General features: G+C 42.8%; 1 protein-coding gene across 1 annotated transcript in view; it reads left to right on the top strand.

The window, feature by feature from the left end:
- Positions 1 to 5,799: 5,799 nt before the first annotated feature.
- Positions 5,800 to 12,338, top strand: part of DKK2 (dickkopf WNT signaling pathway inhibitor 2) — a 124,862-nt gene continuing 118,323 nt past the window's right edge. Inside the window, exon 1 of the mRNA XM_003410387.4 lies at positions 5,800 to 6,021. Coding sequence (XP_003410435.1) covers positions 5,800 to 6,021 — 222 coding nt within the window. The remainder of the gene's footprint in view (positions 6,022 to 12,338) is intronic.

Below are 12,338 nucleotides of genomic sequence, written 5' to 3' on the forward strand. Positions count from 1 at the left end.
GAGTGCCTTCCAACCTAGGGTCTCATCTTGGAGCACTATATCTGACAATATTCTTTTGTGATCCATAGGTTTTTTTTTTTTTTTTTTTTAGTTTTTATTAAGCTTCAAGTGAACATTTACCATTCCAATCAGTCTGTCACATGTAGGTTTACATACATCTTACTCCCTTCTCCCACTTGCTCTCCCCCTATTGAGTCAGCCCTTTCAGTCTCTCGTTTCGTGCCAATTTTACCATCTTCCCTCTCTCTCTATCTTCCCATCCCTCCTCCAGTCTAGAGTTGCCAACACACTCTCCCGTGTCCACCTGATTTAATTAGCTCACTTTTCATCAGTATCTCTCTCCCCGCCACTGACCAGTCCTTTTCATGCCTGATGATTTGTCTTCGGGGATGGTTCCTGTCCTGTGCCATCAGAAGTTCTGGGGAGCATTGTCTCTGGGATTCCTCTAGTCGCAATCATACCATTAGGTGTGGTCTTTTAATGAGAATTTGGGGTCTGTATCCCATTGGTCTCCTGCTCCCTCAGGAGTTGTCTGTTGTGTTCCCTGACAGGGCAGACATCGATTGTGGCCGGGCACCAACTAGTTCTTCTGGTCTCAGGATAATGTAGGTCTCTGGTTCAAGTGGCCCTTTCTGTCTCTTGGGTTCTTAGTTGTCGTGTGACCTTGGTGTTCTTCCTTTGCCTTTGCTCCTGGTGGGTTGAGACCAATTAATGTATTTTAGATGGCCGCTTTTTGGCATTTAGGACCCCAGGCGCCACAATTCAAAGTGGGATGCAGAGTGTTTTCATAATAGAATTGTTTTGCCCATTGACTTAGAAGTCCCCTCAAACCAAGTTCCCCAGACCCCAGCCCCTGCTCCGCTGACCTTTGAAGCTTTCATTTTATCTCGGAAACCTCTTTACTTTTAATCCAGTCCAATTAGGCTGACCTTCCTTGTTTTGAGTGTTGTCTTTCCCTTCACCCAAAGCAGTTCCCATCTACAGACTGATCAATAAAAAGCCCTCTCCCTCCCTCCCTCCCTCCCCCCTTTGTAACCACATAAGTATGTGTTCTTCTCTGTTTTTTCTATTTCTCAAGATCTTATAATAGTGGTCTTATACAATATTTGTCCTTTTGCAACTGACTCATTTCGCTCAGCATAATGCCTTCCAGATTCCTCCATGTTATGAAATGTTTCAGAGATTCGTCACTGTTCTTTATCGATGCGTAGTATTCCATTGTGTGAATATACCACAATTTATTTACCCATTCGTCCGTTGATGGACATCTTGGTTGCTTCCAGCTTTTTGCTATTGTAAAAAGAGCTGCAATAAACATGGGTGTGCATATATCTGTTTGTGTGAAGGCTCTTGTATCTTTAGGGTATATTCCGAGGAGTGGGATTTCTGGGTTGTATGGTAGTTCTATTTCTAACTGTTTAAGATAACGCCAGATGGATTTCCAAAGTGGTTGTACCATTTTACAATCCCACCAGCAGTGTATGAGAGTTCCAGTCTCTCCGCAGCCTCTCCAGCATTTTTTATTTTGTGTTTTTTGAATTAATGCCAGTCTAGTTGGTGTCAGATGGAATCTCATCGTAGTTTTAATTTGTATTTCTCTAATGGCTAATGATCGAGAGCATTTTCTCATGTATCTGTTGGCTGCCTGAATATCTTCCTTAGTGAAATGTGTGTTCATATCCTTTGCCCACTTCTTGATTGGGTTGTTTGTCTTTTTGTGGTTGAGTTTTGACAGAGTCATGTAGATTTTAGAGATCAGGCGCTGGTCTGAGATCATAGGTTTTTTACTGACTACTCTTCAGAAGTAGAACATGAGGCCTTTTTTCCAGGCTAGTCTATTTTGGCCTGGAAATTCCACTGAAACCTGTACACCATGTATGACCTGGTTAGTATTCGAAATATTAGTGAGATAGCTTCCAGCATCATAGCAAAACACAAGCCAGTACAATGTAACAAACTGACAGATGGGTGGTGGTATACTAATGGAAGATAATATTATTATTAACTGGAAGTAATTACCAAAAAAGGAAATCCTTGCCTTATCTCCTCATTTTGTTTTGTGACTTAGATCGTAAATGCTTTAAAGTGAGATTTGAGAAGAAACTATCAAATTATACTTGAAAAGAAGAAATTAAAAAAAAAAAATCATCATCATCCTGTCCTTTTCCCCCAAGTAGAATATGAAGCTTATATCTTCAGGCTCAGGAAAAAAAAAAAAAAACACATGAGAAAAACACATGTGTGGTTATGACAGTAATCCAAAGGATTATGTTTATTTGCAATTAGCTAATTTTGTATATGTATATCTTTTTTTTTTTTATATCTACTTGTCTACATATGGGTTATGTGTGTCTGCTTCTGACTGTTAGCGTGTATGACGCACTTATACAGAAAGAGATTCGGGTCATGAATGAAATTCATTTTTTACCTCCTTTTTTTTTTATCCTAGGGGATAGTTGTGTACGTTTTAGCGTTTGATTCCGTATGTGTGATTTTTTTTATATGGGAGAATGTTTGAGCAAGTGAATTTCATGTGAGCTTTGATTTTAACTGTTTTTGTAAAAGTTTGCTTTTGAAATTGCCTGATGTTGTGTTAGCCTCATACCTGGGTTCCTGAATTGTGTCAGCCTCAGAGACAACCTCTTTACCTAGGTACCCAGGGCTGAGGGATTTCTCGAGAGTAGATGCAGTGCACTTGATATCACTTTCGTATTAGCAGAACACAGGAGAATTAGGCCTTTTATGTGGAGTGTTAGGAAACCCTGGCGGCAGAGTGGTTAAGAGCTACGGCTGCTAACCAAAAGGTCAGCAGTTCAGATCCGCCAGGCGCTCCTTGGAAACCCTACGGGGCAGTTCTACTCTGTCGTATATGGTCGCTATGAGTTAGAACCGACTTGACGGCAGTGGGTGGGCTGGTATGTGGAGTATTATTTTGCTTGGAGGTGGAGGAAGAGGGAAGAGACAGAAGCAGGCAAAAATAAATAAATAAATAAATAGCATCTTCAAATTTTCTTTTGCTTCATTTCAGTTTCTTCTTCTGCCTATGTTCAATATATACACCTTCAAAGTGGACGCAGAAGGATTGATTGCCTCTATAATTAGCTCTGTTTCTGTCTTTTCTCTTTGGTGTAAAATGCTCTTCAGAAGAAATACTCGTCTTCTGAACCAGTAGACTCCTAATTAATTTTCTCCATTTCTCTAATGTTTTCTACTTGGCAAATCACAATGAAAGCAAAAGGTATACCCCTTTTTAAAGTCTAAATGCTGAATCCCAGTTATTTATAAGGCATTGGTCAGCTTCCTTGTCCTCCAGTGGTGGCTGGAATGCTGCCTTTCTTAGAAATTCATTCCTGGGCATATTTTTTTTGAAAAGTGATGAAAACCATTAAAATGTGAAAGTCTATTTATTCTCAGGGCATCTAAGGAAGCACAAAGCAAACCAATGGTGAGGCAACACGCCAGAGGGTTCGTCAAGTTTTATTCCCCTTTTGCTTGTTTATTTAAAAACAAAACAAACAAAAAACCTTTCAGAAAATGAAGGATTCCAGGGCAGAGAGGCTATGCAAAGCTGAAGCTGTCAGGAAGAGGCTAACTGTAAATTCACATTTTAGAACTCCACACCGTTTTAGGGAAAATTGGAGCCACTGAAGTTTTCACAACATGCTAAACGGGTGCTCCTGTATGTGCTGACATGTGCTAGCAGCGGGTGTGAAAGCTTAGGGCTCTAGGTCCAAAATTTCTAAATAGTGCACGAAAGAGGGTAGCCTGCTCCCCAGGTGTTGGCCCCCCTTGTCTAACTCCAAGTTGTAGCGAGCTGCCGGGATTTCCCAACTCCCCGACTTTGGTGCGGGAAATGGAGAAAGGCAGCAACTTCAGAACAGTCGCCTTCTCCCTGCCCCTTTCTCCGACTCCTGCCCGCAGGCAAGGAGACTATCCTGACACTGGTTTGGAAGCCTTGGCGTTTAGCGGCCAAACCTCTTCGAGCCTGGCGCTCGCCTGGGATGACTTGTCTGTCTCCTGCAGTGTATCCGCGCCTCGTCCAGCGGCTGCCACTGGCGCCCCCAAGCGACCAGCTCTCGCGCATCCCAACCCCCACTCTAAGCTGCCTTAGACCTTCGCAAAAGCAAATCGAACCTGAGGAGCCGTGGGGACTGGCAGGAGAGGCTTCCCATGAACTTCCCGAGGGCTAGGAGGCAAGAGCCAAGGAAGGCAAGACCTCAAAGGCTCCTCTGCCCCGGTTCATTTCTGTCTAGGATTTCCTCTTTCTAATGAAGGCTTTTGCCCGGCATGGTAAAGATGCCCGGCGGGGCTGTGAGGTCCAAAGCCCTGGAGCTACCCGGGGGGCAACTCCTTCCTCCGCCCACCCAGAAGAGACACAGACATATCATGCTCTTTGAGGGGGAGGGGCGGATGTGTCTAGAAAAACCCAAACACCTCCGGAGGAGGAGAATTTGAGCATCTTTTCTCCCCTTCTCTGGTTCTCTTCCCTTCCATTCCAAAGTCCGCTGTTTTGATCCGTTGGGCACTCGTGGCACCTGCCCAGCCAGACTCATACACCCCCTGGGAGCCAAAGGCTAAAACCAAACTCGAGCACACACGGACCACGGTATCAGTGCCCAGGCTTTCACTTCTCTGAATCTTCTGTAAGGTCTTACTAGCGCTTCTCTAGAAGTCTGGGCTTGGAGATAGGTGGACAGACCCAAGAAAGTGTGGTGGCGGTCCCGATGCGCATTGACAGCTTGCCTTGCCTCATTTCCACATTCGTCCCCGGCTGTAACTAAATGTCCCTTCACCCGCTGGAACTGTTTTAGGAATCAGGATTCCCTACGTTCCTCTAGGGGACAAATCCCATAAATGTTGTGGGAACAACAGTCAGCAATGAGCATAGTGGAGCGGGATTGTGGGGAGGGGGAGAAGCAGGAGGGGGAAAGGAAGGAGCAGCAGCCAGGGAAAGGATGGGGGGGAGAGAGCGTAGGGGGGTGAGAGAAGCGTTTTCACTCTTTGTCACTCTTGAATTGGGGGCGGAGGAAAAAAGAAAACCACTGTGGGAAGCTATAAAAAGCAAGAGGGGCGGCTGAGAATAGAGGAGAGGGAGAGAGAAAGACCTCGCAGAGCGCAAGCCCGCTCCCAGGGCATCCCGGCGACCCCCGCAGCTGCTCTGTGTGAACCGGGGGACAACGCTTTGGTCCGACTGTGAGTGCGTGCGTGGGGGACCTCTGCTCGCCTTAGACCAGGAGTGTCCGGCCTAGGGGCGGATCCTGATTCCCTATCATAGCGCCTGCTAACCTTGAAAAGGAGGACTAGTGCCCTGCAAAGGTTGAGACATAAAGTGTAGGGAAGGAAACGAAAGGAGGGAAAGGCAACTAAAGCTGAAGGAGAAAGAACTAGTGCGGATTTCCTAAGCAACTGAGAGGAGGATTGGACGGTGCAGATTCCGGCAGAACCTAGGAGGTGCGGGGCGAGGAACGACTGAAGCGGTGCGGGACACCGGGCTGGGTCTTCTTGCACCTCGGGTCACGCCTCCTTGGCACAGAAGGCGCCTCGCCTTTGATTGCTTCCAGTAACTGCAGAACTTCCTACCCTGGTGGAGAAGCGGGTCTCTCTTGGGTCGCGCTTGCTCCCGGCCTGAGGCGTGGGACTCAGTTCACCCGGCCCCGGCTCTCAAAGTCAGGAGGGGTTTGGGGAACAGAGTCTGCAAGCCACGGTGCCCCGAGTGAAGGTCCCGTATTGGGATCCTCGCTCCCCTTGCATCCACACTTCTCCGGATTTGGCGCCTCCCCGAGGACCACTCGCTGGGAGATGGCCGCGCTGATGCGGGGCAAGGACTCGTCCTGTTGCCTGCTCCTACTGGCCGCGGTGCTGATGGTGGAGAGCTCACAGCTCGGCAGCTCGCGGGCCAAACTCAACTCCATCAAGTCCTCTCTGGGCGGGGAGACGCCTGCCCAAGCGGCCAATCGATCTGCCGGCATATACCAAGGACTGGCTTTCGGCGGCAGTAAGAAGGGCAAAAACCTGGGGCAGGTAGGAAAACCCCCCAAACAAACTCTTCAGCCAGGAGAGGTAGGGACCAGCGGTCTTGAGCGCGCCTTTTGCCTTTGCGCCCAGTTGCCTTCGGAGCGCGCCCCAGGTGTGCGCACAGCTGCTGGGAAGGGGTTCCTTGAGAAGAGTCCGCACGGGTGGGGGTGGCTGGGTAACTGTGGGTCTTGAAGGGTACGGAGAAGGCGTGTTAGGGTTCTGTCTCACCTTTGTTTTGGGACATGGACATGTACCAAGATCTAGTGCTTCCCTTTGGGGAGAAATACAACGGTTCTTCAGATTTAACGCGGTGATGCTGAAGATGAAATAAATAGCTGCTAACGTAGCAACTACTGTGTGCCAGGCCCTGCACTAAGAGTTTTACGTATATTCACTCTTTTAGTCTTAACGACTGAATGAGCTAGGCGCTGTTACTTTCCCATTTTGCAAATAAAGAAATTGAGGCACAGAGAGATTAAATGACTTGCCCAAGGCACAAAGCTAGTATAAGTGGCAGCGTGGGATTTCAATCCGGACAAGTTCTAGGCTCTTGACCATTACATTTCATGGTCCGGAGGGGAGTTTTCCCTTATCTGAGTTCTTTCCTCCCAACCATTTCTCCCTTGTAAGAAGTAAGGTCACAGACAGAAAACAATTCCAGTAGAACCGCATTTCTCACTCATGCAGAACTGTAAGTAAGGCATAGAGGAAAGAATATGATGAAGTGACAATGACAGCGTCGTAGGCGCCGGCAACAGGGGCGCCAACGACTCAACAGGGCAGATGTTGGAGGTGTTTGAGAGAGAACTTTCCTCGGGTGTCTCTGTTTCTGTCTCATACAAACACACGGAATGACAGCCAGACGCATGCAAACAGTTATACAGAGACACAACAAGCACGCTCGGCACCCCCTCTGGCAGGCGCACAGCAGCCAGAAGATGGGGCCCTGTGGGCACCAGGAACCGCGACAGCTCCCCCTCCTGCTTTGATTGTGGGTAGCCAAAAGCGAAAGCCAGTTTACCAAATAGGCATCTCGCATCTCCCTTCTCGCACAGCACAACTGCCAAGCCCCAGCCGCGGCTCACTGCTTCGCAGCCCAAAGGTTCCGCAGAGGAGCCTGCTGCCACCGCGCTCTGCGGGCTCTCTGTGTCCTCCTACCTCCCTCCCTAACTCCACCGCAGAAGGCAGGGTAAAGGTTGGCAGCGACAGCGTCAACCAGTCCTGAATGGACAGTGAAAGACTCAGGTCCGCGTTTGGCCCCCTACTGCCCTCTCACGGGGACATTTTTGTTAGTTTCATAGCTTGAGAATGCTTTCTGGGCTTTGAAATGTCAAAAATTTCAGTTATTCTCTCAAAGAAACACAAAGTCGCAATTACAGATTTTTTTTAAGTCTCAAGAAAAATAAGAAACTATACCTACCTACCTACTTACGTACATGCATACATACCTGACATGTGCATGTGCTAACAAATCTACACATACCTACACTTATGTGATCGTGCATCACTCTCATCCCTTCTTCCTCTCCCCTTGGAAACACCGTAATTTTCAATAGGAATGGACCTAACATTTCTTCCAAAGTCCATCATGAGATAAAGTTTAGAAGGAAAGACTGCTCTCTATCCAAATCATAAGAACATTTAATGTTAGTAACTTCAAATTCCAAGTTATAGCTTGGGCCCTTTCAATTCTACCAGTACCAGGTGCTGTGGAGTTGGAATTGACTCATGGCAATCCCATGTGTGCCAGAGTAGAACTGTTTTCCGTGTGATCTCAGTTCATGTATATTCAGCAAGTTTTGGTAAAACACTGTTTCCGGCACACCACTGGGCTCCATCACCTGATGTCCCTCCGTAATTATCCGTCATGCCAGTATTATCACTGGTCATAGTGTTCCATGGAGTAGTTTGAGGAAAAACCCTAGGACTTAGCTTATCTGTTATGTTTTAATAATGTGTCTGGGTATACAGATGTGCCACAGTGGTTACCGGAGGAAGCCCTGGTGGCATGTGACTGCTAACCAAAAGGTCAGCAACTCGAATCCACCAGCTGCTCCTTGGAAACCCTATGGAGCAGTTTTACTCTGTCCTATAGGGTCGCTATGCCTCAAAATCAGCTGGACAGCAATGGATTTTTTTTTTTTGTATACAAATGTATAAAATATGCATGTTTAATTTGCTATCCCTTCAACTATCTACTTAATTGTGGTTCTTAAAGAGTTTTGCAACTTTACTTACAACTTCTTAAGTTGAGAATTTATTTTTTCTACAAATGAGTTGAGTTTCTGATTGTGATAGGATCTCCATAACTTACTAAATTACTAGTTCTATAGAAATACATTACACTAATACTTACCTATAATATAAAAAAAAAAATCGCCATTGAGCTAATTCCAACTCATAGCAACCCTATAGGACAGATTAGAGCTGCCCCACAGGGTTTCCAAGGCTGTACTCTTTACAGAAGCAAACTGCCCCATCTTACTCCTGAGGAGCGCCTGGTGGGTTCAAACCCGGGAACCTTTCAGTTAGCAGCCAAGCGCCACCAGGGCTCCCTCCTGTGATATCAGATTCTTCAAATTTAACGCTGGGCTTGTAAGACAATTGTTAACAGGTGATATTGGTAAGATAAAATGTTAAGCTGAACAGCAGAAAGATAGCTGGAAAATAGAATGATCATTTTTTGCATATTCTGACTTCTCGTTTGTTTAGTGGGTAATCCAAAATATGTGCTGTTATGAAGAAATACATAGAAAAATTTCCCTTCTTTGAAGAGAAATTCTTTTAAAGTTTATGAGTTTCTTTATCTTCTTTATTCCAGGAGGGATGTGGTCATCAAAATTCTTAGTGTTCTTATTTCGAATAATGGGATGGGAACTATTTAATATAATACGGATTTCTCTTCAGAAAGGAAGATATCATTTCCTTTATGGAGAAAAATTCTAGAACTGAAATGTAGCTAAGCTGAATTTTTATCCATCATAAAAGAAAAGTATGATTGACTGAGAAGGTGGAAAGTGCCAACTGGTCAAACTAGCTAATTAGGTAACATCATCTTGGGGCCTAATAAGTTTGACTTGTCTCCTCCGCACTCCTTACTCTTGACTGATAATGTTGACACCCATGTCTTTCGGGAGGACAGGAACAAGAAACTGTGAGGGTGCAACTCCAAGTAGACAGGTTAGAAACTTTGTTCTTAGTCTTATCTTTAAATGGAAATTCAATAATCATCTATTTTATTTTTCTGATTTTCTTTAAGGATAAAGAATTAAAATAATTTTTTTTATTGCCGTTGCAGAAGAAATGATTGAACAAATGTAATAATTCATTAACAAATGACAATGAGACCCCACGGAACCCCACGGCTTTCTCGATTTCTCCTAGCCTGGTTTCATAGGAAGGGAAACATTCTAATTTATAGAAATTCTACTTGTTCTATAGGCGCGGTGGATTTGTAAATGATTCCTTGAATTTTGGGGAAGATTTAGAGGACCCAGAGAAATAAAATGTACTGTTCTCCGGAGGTGTTAACAATTCTCATTCTTAGGTATGCTTTCAAAGACGCAGCCGTGGGTTATGATGGAAACTGATATATAAAATTGAGGTGTGATGGTACTCAGATGATTGAGATAGAGCAAAAATGCTTTTGCTTGACTTAATGACATTAATGTGTTAATCTGACCTTTTGTTTGCAGCTATTGTTACTGGGTTTCAAAAGACCTTTTTTTTTTTTTTTTTAGCATAGTGGTTAAGTGCTAAGTCTGCGAACCAAAGGGTCGGCAGTTCAAATCCACCAGGTGCTCCTTGGAGACTCTACGGGGCAGTTCTACTCTGTCCTATAGGGTTGCTATGTGCCGGAATCAACTCGACAGCACTGGGTTTTTTATATATATATGTGGAATAAATTAAGTTGCAGTACTGTTACTAAACTTCATAGATATAGTTTTCAGTTTCTAAGGTGACTGTTTCAAATAGTTTTAACTTGAAGTGATTAAAAAAAACTTCAATATTATTGCAAAAAAATGGTTGGTTTATGCTGTTGATTGACATCACCTCAAAAGTTTGAGGTATTGACTCGTAAGGACCATTTCAAAAACAAGCAAAAACTCCCCAAATTAAAAAAAATTTAGTGTGGATTGCTCATTATTTTAAGTGAATGAAAAACCTTTTGGATTTTTGTTTGTAGTTGTTTCTTTTAATTTTACTTGTTTATTTGTCTTTTTGAGACAAGCAAATGAATTTAATTTGAAGGCAACACTTTAGCTTTTTGAAATATTCAAACAGTGAGCAATGGCATGGTGACAATTATATTTTAAATGTTCATAATCTTCCAGATGTGTGTTTATAAAAAGAAGCTGAAACTGGCTTAATGTGAATTCAGATTCCATGATTTTCTAATATAACTTGGACACTTGAAGGCCAGCGGCTTGCATAAAGTTATATTGTAAGAAAAGAATGCTTGAAATACGATGAAACAGAAGCTTGAGGGAGTCAGAGAGAATTAATATTTGCATACTGCATTTCCTTTAATAAAAATGCCATATCTATTTGCACGAACAAACACCCATGAAAGTGCCCGTTGAGATAAACTTTATAATCTCTTTTCTGCAGGTGGTCTACTTACTTTTGAAATTGTCCATGACTTTTTTTTTTTCACCCAAGCACAACTTTCCCCTGACACAGAGTAAATATCTGCTATCTCCTCTGGACATCAGCTGACATGCTAAAGATAATTGGAAAAACAATTAAAATTAAATTTTCCAAAATAATTAAAAAGATTTTATAACAACTCACACTAAGGTTCGTTTTCCTTTCCTGAGAATTGACAGTTGATACAAGTGGAAAGTTACTTTGTGAATAGCAAGAAAAGTATTTTAATGATAATCTAATTATTAGCATCCATCATTTTGTTTTTGTGCCAGACTCCAGAGAGCAAAAGGACAAGGTTGCTTAAACTCACTCCAGCTGTGACTTTGACCCTACCATGGTCTCCTTTAGTATTCCTCTTCTATACAGACTGTCGCTCCTTTTCTTTCTTCCCAGGGTGTTGCGAACCTCCTATAGTAATTCTTAAAGCAGAGAGAGCAATGCAATGGACTGTATTCTGTTCTAGAAGAATATTGGCATGCCCTCTTCTTTTCCTTACACAATCATTTTAAATAGACATTGAAATAATCCATTAAATTTTAGAGTCCATTTATAATACTTTATATATTTACCATCTTAGACTTTGGTCTTTTATGGTCGTTTAGTTACTGGTAGAAACGTTGACCTTGACCATGAATTACCATCTTATTTCTCTGTGACTCCTTGAGTGCCCTTAAAAGTCACTTTATTTCACTATATCTCCATTCGCTTGCACTCATCTATAAAAAAGGAGGTAGCCTGCTCCTAGTTATATTTCTGATTTTTGAGATAGTTGTCTCTGCCTGATCCTATTATTGAATTATTTATAAAAATCTGAAGCAAGAAGGAAAAGTAACACTAATTAATAGATTGTTTACTTTTTTTATTGTGTAGCATTGGTTTAACATTATAAACCAAAAAACAAAACAAACCTGTTGCTGCCCAGTTAATTCCGACTCATAGCGACCCTATTTGGACAGAGTAGAACTGCCCCACAGGGTTTCCAAGAAGCTCCTGGTGGATTTGCACTGCCAACATTTTGGTTAGCAATTGTAGTTCTTAACCACTATGCCACCATGGTTTCCTTAACTTTATATAAGAAAAGCAAATATAGAATACATAACAATAATTTGGTATTACTATTAAAAATAAACAAAGGTGAATTTTCTCTTTTCTTTTTGCTTTTGCTAGGAACTGGAGCAGTAGAACGACATATATATATATTTTTTTCAATTGTTGGCTTTGTTAGAACAGATAAAAACCATTTTTTAAAAGAGGTAAATTGATCTGAAATATGGGAGGTTTTTGTGATATGAACATCTGTTCACAGGAAGAAAAGCCACCACCCAACTATTTTAAATAATGGCTTCCAGTGAGCCTCCGGTGCTCACTTTGGGGCGCTGCCTATTTCTTTGGGTTCAAACTGGTGATGAGAAGGTCATGAATAACACCAATTTTTAATCAGAGATCCTTCAAGAAAATTCGTCACGTAAATCCTTTCCTTTGTAATAGTAAATTGAACCAGAGAAACCTTAAAGGCAGATGAGTTTCAATGTCAAATTTAAATCGTTGAATTTTTGCTCAAGTAATTTATGTATAACTAAAAATAAAATTATTATTCTAATATTTATTCCACAACCACGGAACCTGTAGAGCAGGTGTATTTGTGGGGTCTTAAAACTAGTTTAGATTTATCT

The sequence above is a fragment of the Loxodonta africana genome, chromosome 5 (assembly GCF_030014295.1).
Source record: "Loxodonta africana isolate mLoxAfr1 chromosome 5, mLoxAfr1.hap2, whole genome shotgun sequence".
NCBI classification, from domain to species: Eukaryota; Metazoa; Chordata; class Mammalia; order Proboscidea; family Elephantidae; genus Loxodonta; species Loxodonta africana.